Here is an 18,966-nt window from a genome sequence, read left to right as displayed (position 1 = left end):
TCGCCATCTTGGATTGTAAAAAACAGAGAACCTAAGGTCCAGATTTTCAATCAAGTTAGCAAAATTTGATGAATGAATGGAGATATTTGATGTGAATTTTCATTTAAAACAACCAATTTATAGGAATATTACTTATAACTATTAATATTTGTACAAGTGTAGATCATTTTTGGTTGTTTTTAAATGTTTTCAAATTGGCATTTTAAGGGGAGGTAACTCTAAAACAGTACACTTTCTGAAGGAATCTACATGGAATTTTCCTATTTTGTATTTTAGCCAGAAAAAACGTACGGTGACCCTATCTTTTCTTTTGATATTCTCAAAGCATTGTCTGAAAGCTATCTTTTTCTAATTTATTTTACAATTCTATCATTTTGTTTAGTTTCTAATCACAAAATGGTGTTTTTTCCTGTATAAACCATACAAAATGTGCCATTTTGTCACAACCTGTAGTTTGAGAAAATGCGCGGTGACCTATCATTTTTATAATATTTTTGAACATATATCAATAGATACTACGTTTTGGCAAAGTATGAACAAATTCTATCATTTTTATTTTAGTCTCCCATACCACCTTAATTCAAAATGGAAGTTAAAACCAGATTTCATTTATTGACAAATTTAATAAATTTTGTTTCCCATAAATTCGTGTATACTATGTGCTTTCTAATTTTTATTCTTTATTAACTTTGAGCCTTACGACTCATTAGTATAAACAAGTACATGTAAAGTGTATACATATCGCATAATATTAGAAACAATGTGCATATTAAACAATAGGTGACGTCAGAAGTTTCATCAATACAAAATATCTTTTATTACAATAAACTGTTTCTTAATTTGAAGAGAAATGGATTTACTTACCTACAGTTACAAAGTTGTTTTGTGTTTTCACCTGGCAATAACTTTATTGATATTGTTATTAAGACAATAAAATTTTAATACCCAAGCTCACCTGTTGTTTGTTTAAAAAAATGGAAATAGTGATTAACACCTGTAAAAACAATAATGGATGTGTCAATTCTGTCCCAACAGTAACCCGAATAATTCAGTCATTATATTCCGCTGATCTACGAATGCCTTGTGTGGGAGAAAATCGGACACGGAAAGGGCTTGAATTATTCGAGTTATCCCAACAAACAATAAAACTATATACTTAATTATTTTTTCCTTATTTGTTCAGGTTTTTTGTTCATTAGGCAGTTGGTTAAGATTTGTAGAAAAAAATAAAGTTATATCTTTTACACAGAGAAAGGACACTTGTCGATAGCTATTTTATCAAATTACACATGTTGTACTGTACTTGTCTATAAATTCTTTTGAATAAGATGAATTAATTAAGGCTTTTAAAAAAATCACCAAAATTAGCTTTTTGTGAGGATAAAAAGTTATAAAAAAAACTTTGATATTGCAATATACAATGTAATCATAAGTAATCTAAAGTAATCATGATTACTTTGAAGAAAAGTAATCTTATGTAATGGATTACATGTAAAATAGGGTGTAAAATAGGGTGTAATTGTAATGTAATCGATTACATTTTATTAGAAAAGTAATTGTAATTTAATCGATTACATTTTAAAGTAAGTGAGCCAAGTCTCTGTGTTGAAGACCGTACTTTGACCTATAATGATTTACTTTTACAAAATGTGACTTTGATGGAGAGTTGTCTCATTGGCACTCATACCACATCTTGTTATATCTATTGTCCTTTTCAAGGAAATTCTATTGTGAATTGTTCAACACAGTCAGTAGTTGTCAAATACAAATATGCAAATGCCATGAACTTTATCCTTGATTTACATTTGTTAACCATGAAGTAAATTATTTGTCCTTGACATGGATAAATATGTGCAAATATGAATTGCAATACATGTAATTATTTAACAAATGCAAATATGCACTGATTTACATGACAAATAACATGTAATGCACAGTTTGAACTTTTTATTGACATTAACGAATAAATACTTTGGACTTATTAAAAAGTGACTGTCACATTGTATATAGGTTTGTTTTGAGGAAGCATGCAGATATTTCCTTAATAAAATATTGATATATGGATTGCAGGTCAAATAGATAAGTAAAGACTAGGCTTTAACCTATATACCTCTTTACAAATGGAAAAATTGTTGAAATTTTTGTGTCCTTCAATAACTTTAGTTTGCCTCTACCAAATTTTATAAAAATTATTTACAATTAGAAGATAACTGTATTGTATTTTAAGCTCCGACGGCATCAAATCCCAAATTGATGCCGTCGGAGCTTAAAATACAATATTGTTATCTCCATTCTAATGCAACTGACAGAAAACAACGTTAAAACATGTAATTAGAATCTGTCATATGCCGTCTGCGCTTGCGCGTACATCCCATACCATCAATTATCAATTGATGCCATGTAAAAAAGTGACGTTATCCAATCAAAATGAACGTTACAAACGTTGTTGCATTAAAATACTTATTATCACAAACCACAAATCAAGTATGGATTACTTCACTTTTACTGTTCTTCAGTTATGTCCCTTTATAACTTTATATGATATGCAAGCGGGGCATCCTATGTGTCCCAAAGACACATTTCCCATATATAGGACAACAGTTAAAGTTTAGAATGTTTCTAGGTGTAGTTTTTATACGACCGCAAAATTTGAAAAATTTTTCGTCGTATATTCCTATCACGTTGGCGTCTGTGTCGTCGTCGTCGTCCGTCGTCCGAATACTTTTAGTTTTCGCACTCTAACTTTAGTAAAAGTGAATGGAAATCTATGAAATTTTAACACAAGGTTTATGACCACAAAAGGAAGGTTGGTATTGATTTTGGGAGTTTTGGTCCCAACATTTTAGGAATTAGGGGCCAAAAAGGGCCCAAATAAGCATTTTCTTGGTTTTCGCACTATAACTTTAGTTTAAGTGAATAGAAATCTATGAAATTTTGACACAAGGTTTATGACCACAAAAGGAAGGTTGGGATTGATTTTTGGGGTTTTGGTTCCAACAGTTTAGGAATTAAGGGTCAAAAAAGGGCCCAAATAAGCATTATTCTTGGTTTTCGCACAATAACTTTAGTATAAGTAAATAGAAATCAATGAAATTTTAGCACAAGGTTTATGACCACAAAAGGAAGGTTGGGATTGATTTTTGGAGTTGAGGTCACAACAGTTTATGAATTAGGGGCCAAAAAGGGGCCCTATTAAGCATTATTTTTGGTTTTTGCACCATAACTTTAGTATAAGTAAATAGAAATCTATGAAATTTAAACACAAGGTTTATGACCATAAAAGGAAGGTTGGGTTTGATTTTGGGAGTTTTGGTCCTAACAGTTTAGGAATAAGGGGCCCAAAGGGTCCAAAATTGAACTTTGTGTGATTTCATCAAAAATTGAATAATTGGGGTTCTTTGATATGCCGAATCTAACTATGTATGTAGATTCTTAATTTTTGGTCCCGTTTTCAAATTGGTCTACATTAAGGTCCAAAGGGTCCAAAATTAAACTTAGTTTGATTTTAACAAAAATTGAATCCTTGGGGTTCTTTGATATGCTGAATTTAAAAATGTACTTAGATTTTTAATTATTGGCCTAGTTTTCAAGTTGGTCCAAATGGGGGTCCAAAATTAAACTTTGTTTGATTTCTTCAAAAATTGAATAAATGGGTTCTTTGATATGCCAAATCTAACTGTGTATGTAGATTCTTAATTTTTGGTCCAGTTTTCAAATTGGTCTACATTAAGGTCCAAAGGGTCCAAATTAAACTAAGTTTGATTTTAACAAAAATTGAATTCTTGGGCTTATTTGATATGCTTTATCTAAATATGTACTTTGATTTTTGATTATGGGCCCAGTTTTCAAGTTGGTCCAAATCAGGATTCCATATCAAGTATTGTGCAATAGCAAGAAATTTTCAATTGCACAGTATTGCACAATAGCAAGAAATATCTAATTGCACAATATTGTGCAATAGCAATTAATTTTCAATTGGAGTTATCTTTCTTTGTATAGAATAGTAGTTGATAATATATGTTGGAAATTTGCCAGACATGACTATGATGTCATTTTCTATTTTTATTTGCCAATAACTTTATGTAAATAACTTCATTGGAAATTTGCCAATATAAAATGTTGCTGATGAAGCTTTTTTTCCTTATCTTATCTAAAATGTTTTAGATAATGTATGTTGGAAATTTGCCAGACATGACTATGATGTCATTTTCTATTTTTATTTGCCAATAACTTTATGTAAATAACTTCATTGGAAATTTGCCAATATAAAATGTTGCTGATGAAGTTTTTTTTATTGTTTTATACAATAAACAATGTATATTCACTTTTACTACCAACCAATCTTTACCATTCAGTGATAACAAGCACTTTATTTTACATTTTAATATTTTATGATGTATTTAAAAGAGTAGTTATTGTTGCAAACTCCATTAGAAATTTGAATTGATATCAGTTTTGGAAAAAGGGAAACGGGGATGTGAAAAAAGGGGGGGGGGGGGTTAAATTTTTCTCATTTCAGATTTCATAAATAAAAAGAAAATTTCTTCAAACATTTTTTTGAGAGGATTAATATTCAACAGCATAGTGAATTGCTCAAAGGCAAAAAAAATATTTTAAGTTCATTAGACCACATTCATTCTGTGTCAGAAACCTATGCTGTGTCAACTATTTAATTTTAGATTTAAATAAGAAGAAATCTTTAATTGATTTGTAAAATCTTGACATTTGTTTTGTGTAAAAAAACCCATGTAATGTCAAAAATTTGATCACAATCCAAATTCAGAGCTGTATCACGCTTGAATGTTTTGTCCATACTTGCCCCAACTGTTCAGGGTTCGACCTCTGCGGTCGTATAAAGCTGCGCCCTGCGGAGCACCTGGTTTTAGATCTGAAGAGAATGCAATTGAATATAATGTTTAAGAAAAAATAAACAGTTTATATTTATTTTCTAAAATACAAAAGTCATGTATGTAGGTAATTCTCCAAACAGACATAATATCAGCTTATTATGACAATATATTAAACAGTTTTAACAGGAGAATACTTGTTGAACTGTGTTTTAACTGTTCATCGAATGATATTTTCCTGTTCACTGGTAAGTAAACACATTTCTTGGAGTTTGTTTTGAACAACAAAGTATGAAAAGGTTTAATGAACTGTTCATTAAACGTATTCATTGGAAGATAAAACATAATAGTTCAAATGATTGGTGAACAGTTATGATTACTGTTCCCATGCTCACTTACTCTTCTTGTATTTAATCCAATTTCATTGCTGTGATAAATGGACTTGACCATTTTGGATCATTCCAGTCTCTGTCAGATTTACCCATTTTTGAAATAGCTCAATCCATTCATGGCATAATTTATGCTGAAATAAATGGACTTGACCATTTTGGGACACTCCATTCTCTGTCAGATTTTAATACCTATTTTGTAAATAGTTCAATCCATTCATGATATGATTTACACATTTCTACTATAGATAATTACACTGTTAAGTAAAACACAATCTACAAATACAAGAAATAAGTTATTTTTTGTGTATCTTAAAGTTTATTTAATACTGAAGTTAGACAGAGTTAGATATAAATGGTCCAAAGAATCATTTAGGTATAGACTAGAAGGCATTACCAAAACAAATCCTCTCCATGTAAGATGGCTAGAAAGAGGCTTATATATTCTTGTATATCTCTGCACATGTCATGCACTGTTCCAGTATACATCAACATATAATTAATCACAATAGTGACTGTAGTATAGAGAACTGTGTTTAGCCCTCAAGAATATAATCAGACCTGCAGTAAAACATGATTGCCTAATTTAGTAGCGCTTTTTATTTGTTTAAATACACAGCCATAGATATAAGAAGATGTGGTATTAGTGCCAATGGGACAACTCTCTGTCCAAGTCACAGTTGCTTTGGATTTTACATATTTTGGCCACGAGCATCACTGAAGAGACATTATTTGTCGAAATGTGCATCTGGTGCAGAAAAATTGGTACCGTTAATGTTATTGTAAAAGTAAAACCATTGAAAAAATAAGAAAAAGAACAAAATCTAAAGGTTTTTCAATGGAAAAGTGGAAAGACCTAATGATAGAGACACTGAAATGCTTATTTATAACAAAAAAATTTACAAAACACAAATATCTCAGACATGAACCAACAGCAACAACTGAACAGGCTCCAGATTTGTGACAGGCACATATTGAATGTGACAGAGTTAAACATGTTTGTAAGCCCTCAAACCTCCCCTTACCTTAGACTGGGGTGTTACAGCAAGAACAAACTAAGACCTCGTTCACACTAGCATTTGTTTTAATCGATCTAATTTGAATCGATCTAAATAAAACCAGTTAGCGTTCACATTATCTTTAATCATAACGATCTCTATCGGTCTGAACCGATCCACTGCGTTCACACTACAATTAAAAACGCAATCGATCTAACCTTTTTACCCGTAAAACTGTAAACATTGTGTATAAATAGAACTCATTTATTAAATTCATCTATTGATACTCTGACACACACACTTGAAAAAAAAATGGATAAAGTTATTGTTTCTCCTGAATTAGAAGTTAACATTTTGGTACAGGTGTGATTGCCGTTTTCTTTAATTTTGAAAAAAAATATCTGTAGTAACGAAGTTACAACACGACGAAGTATTGCGGTTCCTGAAAAGAAAAAAAAAGTCATCATAAGTAAAGAAGACACAGATTTCGCAAATCTATGCGATGGCGAAGACAAAATGTTTTCAGTTTGTTTTCAATGTCTGTTAACAGAGAAATATGGGTTAAACAACGAACCTCTGAGATAGTTTTTTTCGCTGTACATGCGCATACGTTATTTTGGATTCAATCGTACTAGTTTAAACCGATCTCTGCGTTCACATTTAAAGTAAGATCGGTTTACTTTAAATTGATTCAAACTAAACTACCTCTTTTGGTGTTTTAGTTTAGAACGGTTGAAGATCGATTCAAAGCGTTCACATTGGCCCTTAAATCGATCTAAAGTGAACCGGTCTAGTTTAAATCGATAAAAATGTCCTAGTGTGAACGGGGTCTAAAAATCAGTTTCAAATAAATGGTTTAACTCAAAAGATGGGGATCTCTCTTGGAATAGACATATATTTCATTTGCACATAGGATCTTTTAGTTTCTTGCTAGCTGAAAGATTTTAAAATTGTTATTTGAACATCTTGTCATTTTCTTTATCTAAATCGGATTATCCTATAGCAAAAAAATATTATTTATGATATGGTTTCATCATTGGACATTTAAACAAGTTTCTTTTTATAATTTTGTTCAATGTTTTGTTTAAAAATGCTTAATGGAATAGGAATAGGAACCTAAGTGTAAGAGGTAGGGATGTATCTTTTTCTAGTAAATATTGAAAAGAAAGCAGAGATGCATTTTTGTTATTTCCCTTTGACCACACACTGTAGGTAGTGCAATGTAGATCCATGATATTAAAAGTATTCTACTTTTTACAAAGCAAAAATCTTACAATCTGATTGCTTAATCCCCTGACCCTGGGTATAAACAGCACTCCACCCCAACATAACTATTTTTATCAGAGGCAAAATTTCATTAAAATTCCCAAAAATTTACATCATTCAACAAATAGCCAAAAAAATCCCCCCAAATTTATAAATTTGTCAAAGTTCTTTAAAAAATTTGGATCAATTTCATATAATACATGTAATAAAAAGTAACTTTTAAAGGATGTTGAAAAAAATCGGTCCACCCCATCATACACCAAGAGAACTTATATATAATAATATCTTGTATATTATAATTTTTATTTAAATAATTATAAATGCATTTCTATTGAACTTTGCTCTTTATTTACATAAATAGTTGTACAATAGTTGTATTAACTTACAATTAAAAGCCTAATCATAAAGGATTCCCAATTCTTTTAATAGAATATTTTTCGTTTTGATCAGTCTATATAATTTCAGCCCCAACCCTTTTGTAGGCATGAAGACAAGGAGATGTGTGGTACAAGTATATTTTATTACAGCAGCAAACCAACCACACAAAAAACAAAAGTTACCTGAAACATGGGTGTCTTATGTATTTCAACTCTCAAAATTGACCTCCCTTTAGTGAGGTACTATTCTATCTTCTACATTCGAAGTATTTGCCCTACTGTTATAAAACATCTTTATGGTTTTTCCATGTTAGATGAGGCAATCCTAATTAAATTATGTGTTGAGAGATGAAAAGGGGGGGGGGGGGTCTTTATTGTATTTACATCCCTATAGGCTGCCGTTTGTATCTGGCCCCATCAGAGATTGGTCTCTAGTCCAAATTTTGTAGGAAGGCATCCCAGAATAGAATTAAAATAGCCTTGCCAGACGTCATAATTATTTGGACTAATTGATCTCATATTTTAAATTTTGGAAGAGTCTTTTGTATGCCCAATTATCTGAAATTGTTATAATAAATGCATGCAATAATTTCTTAAATTACTGTAAATGCTTTTTCTTTTACCACATTTTGAGGTGATCTTTAGACTTAATATCTTGCGAATTTACACATCCAAAGCTAGGCATAGGATTATCCACAGTTTTATATTTGTTTGCTTTATTTCTATATATTCACGAAAAATATGAGGATATCGGTTTATAAAATTCAGTCCAATATTGATTCATTCTTGACAACATATGGGACTATTTTTAGAATGTAGTGAAACAACCACATTTTAAGCATGCCAAGTACTACATGTCAAAGTTTATTTAATATTGTGCATCATCATTGCCTTTCATGTGGCTTAAATATTACAAAACTGCATTAAAATTCTGTAATAGATATAAGTCAATATAAAACACTTGCAGGATAAACAAAGATATTAAGAAAAGAATGTATACAAAATAAAAAAAAACAAATCCTCAAAAATAATTCTTTCCCATGCTCCTTAACGCAGATCTGTATGTAAAAACTGCCATCTCATCTGGTGAATAATTCGGGAAACATTTTAATGGACAAGTCGGGGTTAACATCCCATACTTGTGACATTCCCCCTGTGAAGTCATATCTCTCTGAATTTTTTAAATGATCTTAAAAAATTGAGGCCTTTTAGGGTCTTTTTTATTATTTTTTCGCTAACGATTAACCCTGTGATAAGATTTTCATTATTTGTAATTTATTCTCTATTTCCTACAAATTTGGTATTTTCGCTGCTATTTTCCAAAAAGAAATACATGTAATGATGATAAGTAATTGATAAACATTCAAAAATGATTTCTCCTCAACATGGCCTTGTATTAAAATCCGTGTAGAAGATTTTATAAGATAGATTTTTGTATAGAGTGCATTTGAGAAAGTCATCATTGTTTTAGTTGATAAGAGTCTATACTAATCCATCTCTGATCCTTTTACAAGCAAAAAGTGGTCAGGTTTCTCATTAGGGGATCATGTTATTTTACCAACTCACAGCTCAACTATGCACTGGGGATTGCTGATCCTTTCAATTTCTAATCGTAACGATTATAGTTATTAAAGCATAATGTTCGTTTCTGGATTAAAATTTTTATTTTTTCCATAAGAATTGAAACTTGATTTAGAATAGAGAATTCCTTGGTACACATAATTTGTGAGATATCAAAGTTAAATGACAGTTTTGATTGAATAATTGATTTAAAAGTGAAAAAATATACACAAAGTATGATAGAATTATGTTATAAATGTTAAAAAATAGTTTAGTTTTATACTGATACTGTTGAAGAATTATTATTTAGTTAGAATCAGTTGTCTTAGATGTAGTGTTGCTATTAAGCATGAAATTAAACCAATAAAATGCATATTTGCACTGAATTGTTGGGTGCAGTATTAAAACAACAAAGTCAAAACTCATTAGGAGAAATGTTTGCATAAAAAAGCATCCACAGCTGAAAGAATTTTCGTAAACTTCAGATTTCTCAGTCTCACATCAAATTATACTTCATAGAGACTGCTTATGTTTACTGATGATTAATAAAGATTCTAGAATAACATGGGGATGAAGTCCCCTATTACAGTAGAAAATTCAATGAAAAAAAAACAAAAAAAATCGGGAAAATTCCCAAATTCTTTTATTGTACTAAAGAACTCAAAATCGTTCCAAAAAATGTCGGAACCGGAATGTCGCGTTTTTTAATTTCGAGTTCTGCGCAGAAATCTACTTCGGTTTGCGGTCTTGTTTGCATGAGACTTTGAATAAAATGTATATTTATCAGTCTAAGAAAGGAACTCAATAAAAATTCATTTTTAAAAATTGTTTGTTATAAAAAAGACGTTACCTAATGACAGCGTTTCTTTGTTTACATTGAATATGACGTCATAACGTCACATCTCAATCCCTAACAACAGAACCTAAATCGGAAAACGTTTACTGTATTTCTGTTTCTCTTTTTAACATGTTTGATTTGAAAAAAAAAACATACAGACTTCGTCCCCATTTCACAGGTAATGCCTGCCTCATATTACCAGAATACATATTAGAGGGTTTCGCCCTTTACCGTCAGTTGCCAAACAGTAACTTTTGGCTACCGTAAGCGTCAAATTAGTTAAAAATTTTCTGTAATTTGTCAAAATATCTTTATCATTATTCATCAGAGGTCTCAAATAATTATTGTTACCCTTATTTTTGGAAAAAAAATTAGAATGATATGTCTAAAAGAAAGTGTACATTTTATCATCATGCACCAACAATAACCTTTAAAAGAGTCATTTGGCAAGAATATATACCGTTATTTGTAATGAAGCTACCCATTAGAAACTTCATACTACAGATTCATGATCCAGGATTATTTTTTGTATAAATGCCATTGTTAGATTTTTTTTTACATGGAAACCAACTATTCTCAAAACATCATACTTTTTTTATGGTTCTGTTTTTAGAAGATTGCCAAATAAATCTTTTCACTGTTCAGTTTTTATTTTGAATCTGAACCTAATAGGGAGCTTAGGGCATAACAAAATATCATCCATATAAAATAAACTTCAGAACACAATTATCTCCCTTTGACTGTCGTTTTACAAAGTCAAGTTATATGTAATCAAAAGACATCTGGAGGTCTATATCATTACGTAGATTAACCTACAAAATTTTCGGGTTATGCGTTTAATTGCTAAAACTACATTTATTAAATCTTTATGTTGTTCAAGTCAACCCATACTGGATGACTCGGCATAATTTGATCATGGGCGGGCACTGAGATACTTCATATATTTGAGGATTTTAAATTAATCCGATAGCTATCAGTTATGAGGGGTATTAGATAGATATGTGGGTATATCCATTTTAACTGACAATTTTTCTCAAGTTTCATCTAATTCCAGAAAGACGTATTGCACAGTAATATAATTAATCCATTTTTTTTTTACATTTATCGATTCATCTAGAATTTATCAATTTTCTTAATTTCTTATGCAAGGTATAATGTAAATCAAACCAGTTTATTGTTTTCATGTATACTTATTTGCATTCAGCCATGCCTTAAGCTAACTTTGGGTCTACTTTTGATTTGGAGTTTCCTAATTTTGTCCTTGTATGCTGAAGGTCAGAATGGGGTTTAAAGAATGGAAAATAATGAGTAAAATTAGTAGAATAAAAGGCCAAACAAATAAAGAATAGAGATAAATGGGTTACAAAATATAGGAAATAGGGAATATAGGGGTTCTGAAGGACATGTTTAACCCTTTCCTCTATAGATTTTTTTTTTACATACTTGATTTGCATAGGATTGTTTCAATAAAAAAAAATCATCAGGTTTAAAGTCTTAATGCATAATGGGAAAACAAATATTTCATCAATGAAATTCCAGTCGTATATTCTCATGAATATCCTTTTTATATTAGATACAAATTTTTATTAAGTCTGATACAGATTTTTGTAGGAGAATGTTTCAACATGCATTACACAGTCGTCAAAAGGCGTCATTATGGAGTAAAGGGGGTGGCGTCAAAGGCGTCATTATGGAGGAAAGGGTTAAAGAATGAATAATATAAGGGTAAAAAAGAATGGTCTAAAATGTTAAAGAAGAATGAAATGAAGGACACCACAAGATCCAATTTGACAAATAATTGTTAATTAATTGATTTTTTATTGGTACCAATTTTCTTGGAATGAGATTAATTGTTGGTTGCTTAACATCCAGTGGCAAATATTTCATGCAGGACTATCTCAAACAGGAATGAGAAAATAAGGGCTATTTGTGTATACATGTATTTGATTTTGCAGTTGCCAAAGTCTGAATTTATGCCAAATGCCAATTTTACTTTATTAAACATTCAAACTTGTGGTTTACCCATGCAAACTTAGAAAATTGGTATCCTACGAATAATTATGAATTTAGAATAGCAAGAATGTTATATTCACATTGCTTTTTTTTCTACTGACAAGAGATAAGTATATAAATCACTTGTAAAATTAAGTTAATGTATAGTATCAGTCTTGATTTATTTTAAATGGATACCTGTCATGAGGGTCTTGATCTAAGGGTTTACAGAATAGAGAATAATGGGCAAAAGGTCCAGAATAAAGGGCAAGCGAATAAAAAATAGAGAAAAATGGGTCTAAAAATAAAGTTTAATAACTTCTAAATATGAAGAATCGTGAATAACTGGCAAAATAGGCAGCGAATTAAGAAAAATTATAAAAATTAAATAATAAAAATGAAAGACCACCCCCCCCCCCCTGTAAAAACTTGGTTGGTTGATAATATATTATAACTCCAGCTCCTGTGGAGAGAAGAGTAAACATTACATAATATACAGATATAACACCCCCATCCTGATCATCTGTCATACATGTTTCAAAACTAATGTTGAGTTTTATGTTCTTAAGATGATTATGCTGTTATTATAATACGAAAAATAAAACTTGACAGAAAATAGATTAATAATAAGAAAAAAATGAAAGAAGAAACTAAAGTTCATTTTAACATCATTGTTAGAAGAGTCTGAAATTACATGTACATTTTTGGTCCTTAACCCAACCCATATCAAATACACAGGCACGGTATATAACAACATTTGTAGATCGACTGTTCAAGATATATATCCTAGTTTTAAAAAAAGAACAAAAACTATTCCATATTCTATATTCATAACAAAAAAAAAAACATTACCCCATATTCTTAACTGTTAATTATCTGTCTTTAATATTTAACATTGAATTTGATACAGTCGTTATCAAACTGGGTTATTTTAACACCTTGTACAAAGCATAATAGATTAGACATAGTATTTAAAAGTGAAAATGAAGACTTTTTATGATAGCAATAATTAAGATCAAACATAGGCCTAAATATTTACCATACATCATCTAGAGTTTGTAGTGCCATTGTTCATTTTGGTCAGAAATTGAAAATTATATTTCTGATATCGTATATTATATCAAAAACTTTAGATGAAAATATATGATATATCTTTGTATAAGTCGTTAAATCGGGGTGTTAAAAAGATAAAAATAGCCTAAATTATTTAAATATTGCTGAATAATAACCTAAATTAGTGTTAAAACTAAGTTTATGACCATCTTCTGAATGTATATGATTTATATTTGAAGAAAAAAAGTAGTTTAAAGACCTGTTTGAGCACAGTCATATTGTTATAGATTTATATAATGTTTGCAACTGTGAATGTGATTTCTGGAATATATGAATCAAACATATTTCAGTATTTTTTTGTTTACATGAAAATAATCTTAATAAAGTTCAGGTATACATCAATGAGACAGCAACCTATTGACAAAAATAACAAATTGGCAATGCCGCATGAATCTCCACATCTCCTTTATATCGTCATTCTTAAAGTTAAGATATCCAAGTATAAATATTCTTAAAAATAGGGGAATTAAGTTCTCTAGAAAATTAGCTTAATTTGCAAGAGAAGGTAACTAGTTTAATGTTAAAATGAAAGCTGTATTTCGTCTTTTAAACTTTTTAAAAATCTTGTTTTAAAATCAAATAATAAAGCCTGCAGAAGTATCAAATAGTTTTTCCATCAACAAATGACTTGTGATATCATCTTTAAAGTAGAACAAGTGGTCTTTCAGTACAAGGTACAGTTCAGTCACTGTACTAGGATACTTAGTGCATTCATCATATGGGTGGATTTAGATAAAACAAGATTTAATTTTAAAAACATACAGATTAAGACCAAGCATGAATTACTTAGTATTTTAACACTTTAGATGCTATTAAAAACCTACATGTGTTAATGTTTTGAATAGTTCTGAGCTATTTGTTTGTAGTTAATACACTTGTTTTTGATTTGTAATGGTAAAAATGTTTATAGAGTCCTCGTGTTACACAACACCTCCTTGACCAAAATGTGTAATGTCTTTTGGAGGGAATTCATATCACTCATTCTTATATATAAAAAAGAAGATGTGGTATGATTGCCAATGAGACAACTCTCCACAAGAGACCAAAATGACACAGAAAATCTAATCATCTTAGGAAAATATTTAGGGTGCATATATGGTAACCAGTTTGACAACTGGATCCTGGTTTTATTAACAGATGTCTTTTATTGATGTCAGATTTTTTTTAAGAGTTGTTTCCCATTTAGCATGCTAAAACACCAAAATTTAATTTATATGTTTATAGCTTACCCTATAATGCTCAATAATTTATAATAATATACTATTTAAATTTTTTCCCCTGGAAAAATTATTGTTTTTGCTCAAAATAACAAAAAAATCTTTTTTAAGAGGCTGCTTTCTGATTCAACTCAGCTCTGCAGGATGAACTCCTGTAAGACCAAAGTAAGGAAACAATTGAATTAATTAAGTCAATTACATTTTAGTTTTTTGTTAAACACTGGACATTTTCAGTTCTGGAGACTGTAATTAAATTAACGGTACCAATTTTCTTGCACCAGATGCGCATTTCGACAATACATGTCTCCTCAGTGATGCTCGTGACCAAAATATTTGAAATTCAAAGCTTATAAAAAAGATGAAGAGCTAAAATCCAAAAGGTCCAAAAAGTATAGCCAAATCCGTGAAAGGAATCAGAGCTTTGCATGAGGGAGATACATTCCTTAATTTATAATAATTTCTATCATTTTGTAACAGCAAATTTTAATAACACAAAAAATCCGTATTTTCATGCCAGTACTGAAGTACTGGCTCCTGGGCTGGTGATACCCTCGGGGACTAATAGTCCACCAGCAGAGGCATCGACCCAGTGGTAGTAATTACATTAACGGTACCAATTTTCTTTCACCAGATGCGCATTTCGACAATACATGTCTCTTCAGTGATGCTCGTGACCAAAATATTTGAAATCCAAAGCTTATATAAAAGATGAAGAGCTAAAATCCAAAAGGTCCAAAAAGTATAGCCAAATCCGTGAAAGGAATCAGAGCTTTGAATTTTGCTTTGTAACTTACAATCAGTTTTATTGGTTAGATTTTTGTTCAGTAAAGATATCAAGTTCAACTAGATCAAGTAAATATCCGTCATAAAAACAAACTATTGGAAAAGCAGTTTTGTAATTTACTGTATTCGGCTTTAGAATTGATGTCCAATAAGATAAATATTAGCAAACAAATAACTTTTATCATAAGGGGACTTCACCAATAACTTTGAAAAGATTTATAAATTTACGCACAAGAATTGTGGTAAATAAAGATATATTAAAAAGGTTTTAGTTATAACTCAGGGTGCACTCTTGTTCAGATTTTTAAAATGATTAATATATTAATAGATTTATTTCTGATTTAGACCCTTTAACAACCGAATTATCTTGAATTAAATATTTGTCCTTTACTTGTAAATCATTAAATATTATCTCTTATTTTACGTGCAATTCGTAGATACAATTGTACAATTTTATTATTAGTTACGACACCCATGTTAATTTTCTCACTGTTGGCACAAAGGATAACTATCATAGACTTGAAAATTAAACTCTTATCAAGCTATAAATTACCGCTAATCAGATACGGGCACATATTCTTTTTTGGTTAACTTGAGAATGTGCGGTACTTTAAATATACAAATAAGCCTTGTGGCTCCGTAAGTTGACGCAATTGTAAAACGTTTTGTCCCTTATGGAATTTGCAATGATTGTTTTAATATATTAATGTGTTTTAAGTCAGTAAAGTTAAAACAAAAATTTATTTGTTTTGTTTCTTTGTATGATTTAAAGAAATGAAGGTGCAATATAGGTCATGATCATTTAATCATTCTGAGGCTTTGATACAAAATAAATTGAAATGACTTTAGACCTTGTATTATGTAAGAATGAAATATATATACTATTGACTGCGATTATTTTCCATTCCAACATGGTACAAGGACAAACACATGATTAAGTTTATGTAAATATTGCAGTATTCAGTTGAATAACTGAACATGTTGTCTGTTGAGGAATGAGTAGAATAAAACATGGGATGAAAGAGAAAATGGGGAATAAAAGGGGGAGGGGAGAATTAAAAGATTCTTTGACATATTATGACTAAACAATGAAACTAAAACTGCAAATTGATTGCAGGATTTAAAAAAAAAAGACTCATAAAAAGCAATTACCGGTATTGAAATTTAGAAAAATTGTGTTGACTGAATATTTGTGTTTACTGCACCATCCCCACCCTTCCATTAACTGATTTTTTTTTTGCAAGAAGACAATGAGGTTTAGATATTCTAAGAAAATGATATTTTAATCGGTATTACAAATTGGTATTGAGCTAATTTCTAAAAAAAAATATTAGAATGGTGATATACATGCAATGTTTGTTGTGCTTAAACCCTTGAATAATGGGTGAGTTACTGTGAGTATACTATAGATGTTTGTAGGGCACACATTCATAGCTTCTGGGTGTGAACAAATACCCTCTGCTTCCACCAATCTTGCAACAAAAAGTTCCAAGAAAGACTACTTAAATTGAGAGTTTGACTTTTATAAAGTCAATGCATTTTAACCCAAACCCTGAGAGACATTACTTTAGAACCTTTTCATTATACATTTTGTCCTCAAAAGTTTCAATTGATTTTTTATACATTTTTGTATTTTCAGGTCATATCACAATTATTTGAGAATAACCAGAATCTTAAAATGTCTTGGAGAACTTGGATATGAACACATGAAAGTCAGATTTCTAGAATTTATTATAGAAGAAGCATTAGAGAAGAAAACTTTGAAAAACTGTTACGAGAGCTGTAAAGACTATTGGGTAGAAACATTACGGGCTGACGATGAAAGAAAAAGACTTCAAGACTACATGAGAAAAGTTGAGGAAGGTTATGAATCAGGTGATGACAAATATGGTCGTCATAGTAACAAAGCAGACGACAGCAACATGTCAAATTTAGTATCCAACCATAATGATGTTGATATGGATGATGATTCACAAGAAATGAAGCATTATGCAAAGGTAGTTGAGGAAGGATCAGAAAAAGTACCACTTGAAAGTCAGATGTCGCTTGATAATATCATTGATCAAGGAAAATCAGAAATTGACAATAAATGTGATGAAGGTGGTGAAATCCGTGATTCAGATGCAATGGACACTGAGCAGGGACAAAAACAAGAGGAGAATTTGGGAAAGGATCACAATAAAGAAACAGGGCAAAAATCAGAGGGAAATTCAGAGACAGACACCAAACAAGACGTGTCAACATCACAAGCAAAAAGTAATACACAAACAGACAGTCAGGACACTCAATCATATAATTTACAGAATATCTGATGTATTCATATTTAACCTAGAAACCATTCAATAGTTGTGATATTTTCATATTTGTTAGAAAAAAAAGGTCTAAGCCATTATTATGATAAAGGTAGATTCCTAAAAAAGAAGGATTTGAATTACATAAAGTAGTTAAAATTTAAAGAAGGTTCATTCATTGTTGTTACATGTACTGATTCCTAATGAAATTTCATTTTAGTAATGTAAGTTCAGAAATTATGGCAAACATTTATTAAATTGCAGTTTTGACACATTGAGAAACCAAATTTTGTGATAAATTATTGCAATTTTAGGAAAAGTAACATACAGATATTTGTATACTAGAATATTTGGTTTTCTACACATTGATATTTATAGATTATCGGTGATCATCTCAACGAGATTGCTTTTCTCGCTTGAGCGAGGACGGCGAAAGAGAGAAAGGCAATCGAGTTGAGATGAACAATGATAATCTTTTTATCGCTATTTTACCTATGACGACGTTGTCAATTTCATGTCAAATTTGATAGCAATGCCATAATTTTCCATCTCAAGCGAGTAGAATGATATGAAAATTATCACAAAAAAAAAATCAAAGGAAAAATGCACAAAATAGCGATAATGTAAGATATCAGTCACCAGCCACAATATGAACCCTTTTCAGCAAACAAGTTAAAAAGCTCGACATTGTGTCAAGTGACTGATCTGGTCTTCTTCCTTCCCCAAGACAGTTTTATGCTATACAAAAACAAGCTTGAAGGTGAAGGACGCCTCCGGGTGCGGGAATTTCTCGTTGCATTGAAGACCTGTTGGTGACCTTCTGCTGTTGTCTGCTCTATGGTCAGGTTGTTGTCTCTTTGGCACATTCCCCATTTCCATTCTCAATTTTATTGATAACGTCTACTCACATGTTGTGATGTTGCTAATAAATTCTTCTCTGGCATTGTGACATTGCTGATAATGCCTCCTCTTTGTCTCAAAACCTTGATATGAGAATTAATTAGGGACTGAGCAGGTAGATAAAGGTGAAGGGAAGGATGATAAGTATCAGATTTCAGAATGTGAGTTCTTATAAAAGCAATACACATCCAGTAGATTCCAGTTCAATTATTGGCATAAATTGAAAACTTGCAATAATTTTGAATTTACCATTATTATCATGAAAAAATTGACCAAAGATATATATAGTTTTGACACATTGAATCATAAGGGATGTTATAATGACATAAAATTTGTACACCTTATCAGATGCTGAAAATGTTAATTTTATATATTTTATATTATTTGTGCAAAGG

General features: G+C 30.6%; 1 protein-coding gene across 1 annotated transcript in view; it reads left to right on the top strand.

The window, feature by feature from the left end:
- Positions 1-17,802, top strand: part of LOC143083302 (opioid growth factor receptor-like) — a 39,479-nt gene extending 21,677 nt beyond the window's left edge. The window contains exon 7 of the mRNA XM_076259567.1: positions 17,020-17,802. Coding sequence (XP_076115682.1) covers positions 17,020-17,692 — 673 coding nt within the window. The 3' untranslated portion in view covers positions 17,693-17,802. The remainder of the gene's footprint in view (positions 1-17,019) is intronic.
- Positions 17,803-18,966: the final 1,164 nt, after the last annotated feature.

This window comes from Mytilus galloprovincialis, chromosome 7 (genome assembly GCF_965363235.1).
Source record: "Mytilus galloprovincialis chromosome 7, xbMytGall1.hap1.1, whole genome shotgun sequence".
NCBI classification, from domain to species: Eukaryota; Metazoa; Mollusca; class Bivalvia; order Mytilida; family Mytilidae; genus Mytilus; species Mytilus galloprovincialis.
This window is presented reverse-complemented; position numbering and strand designations above follow the sequence as displayed.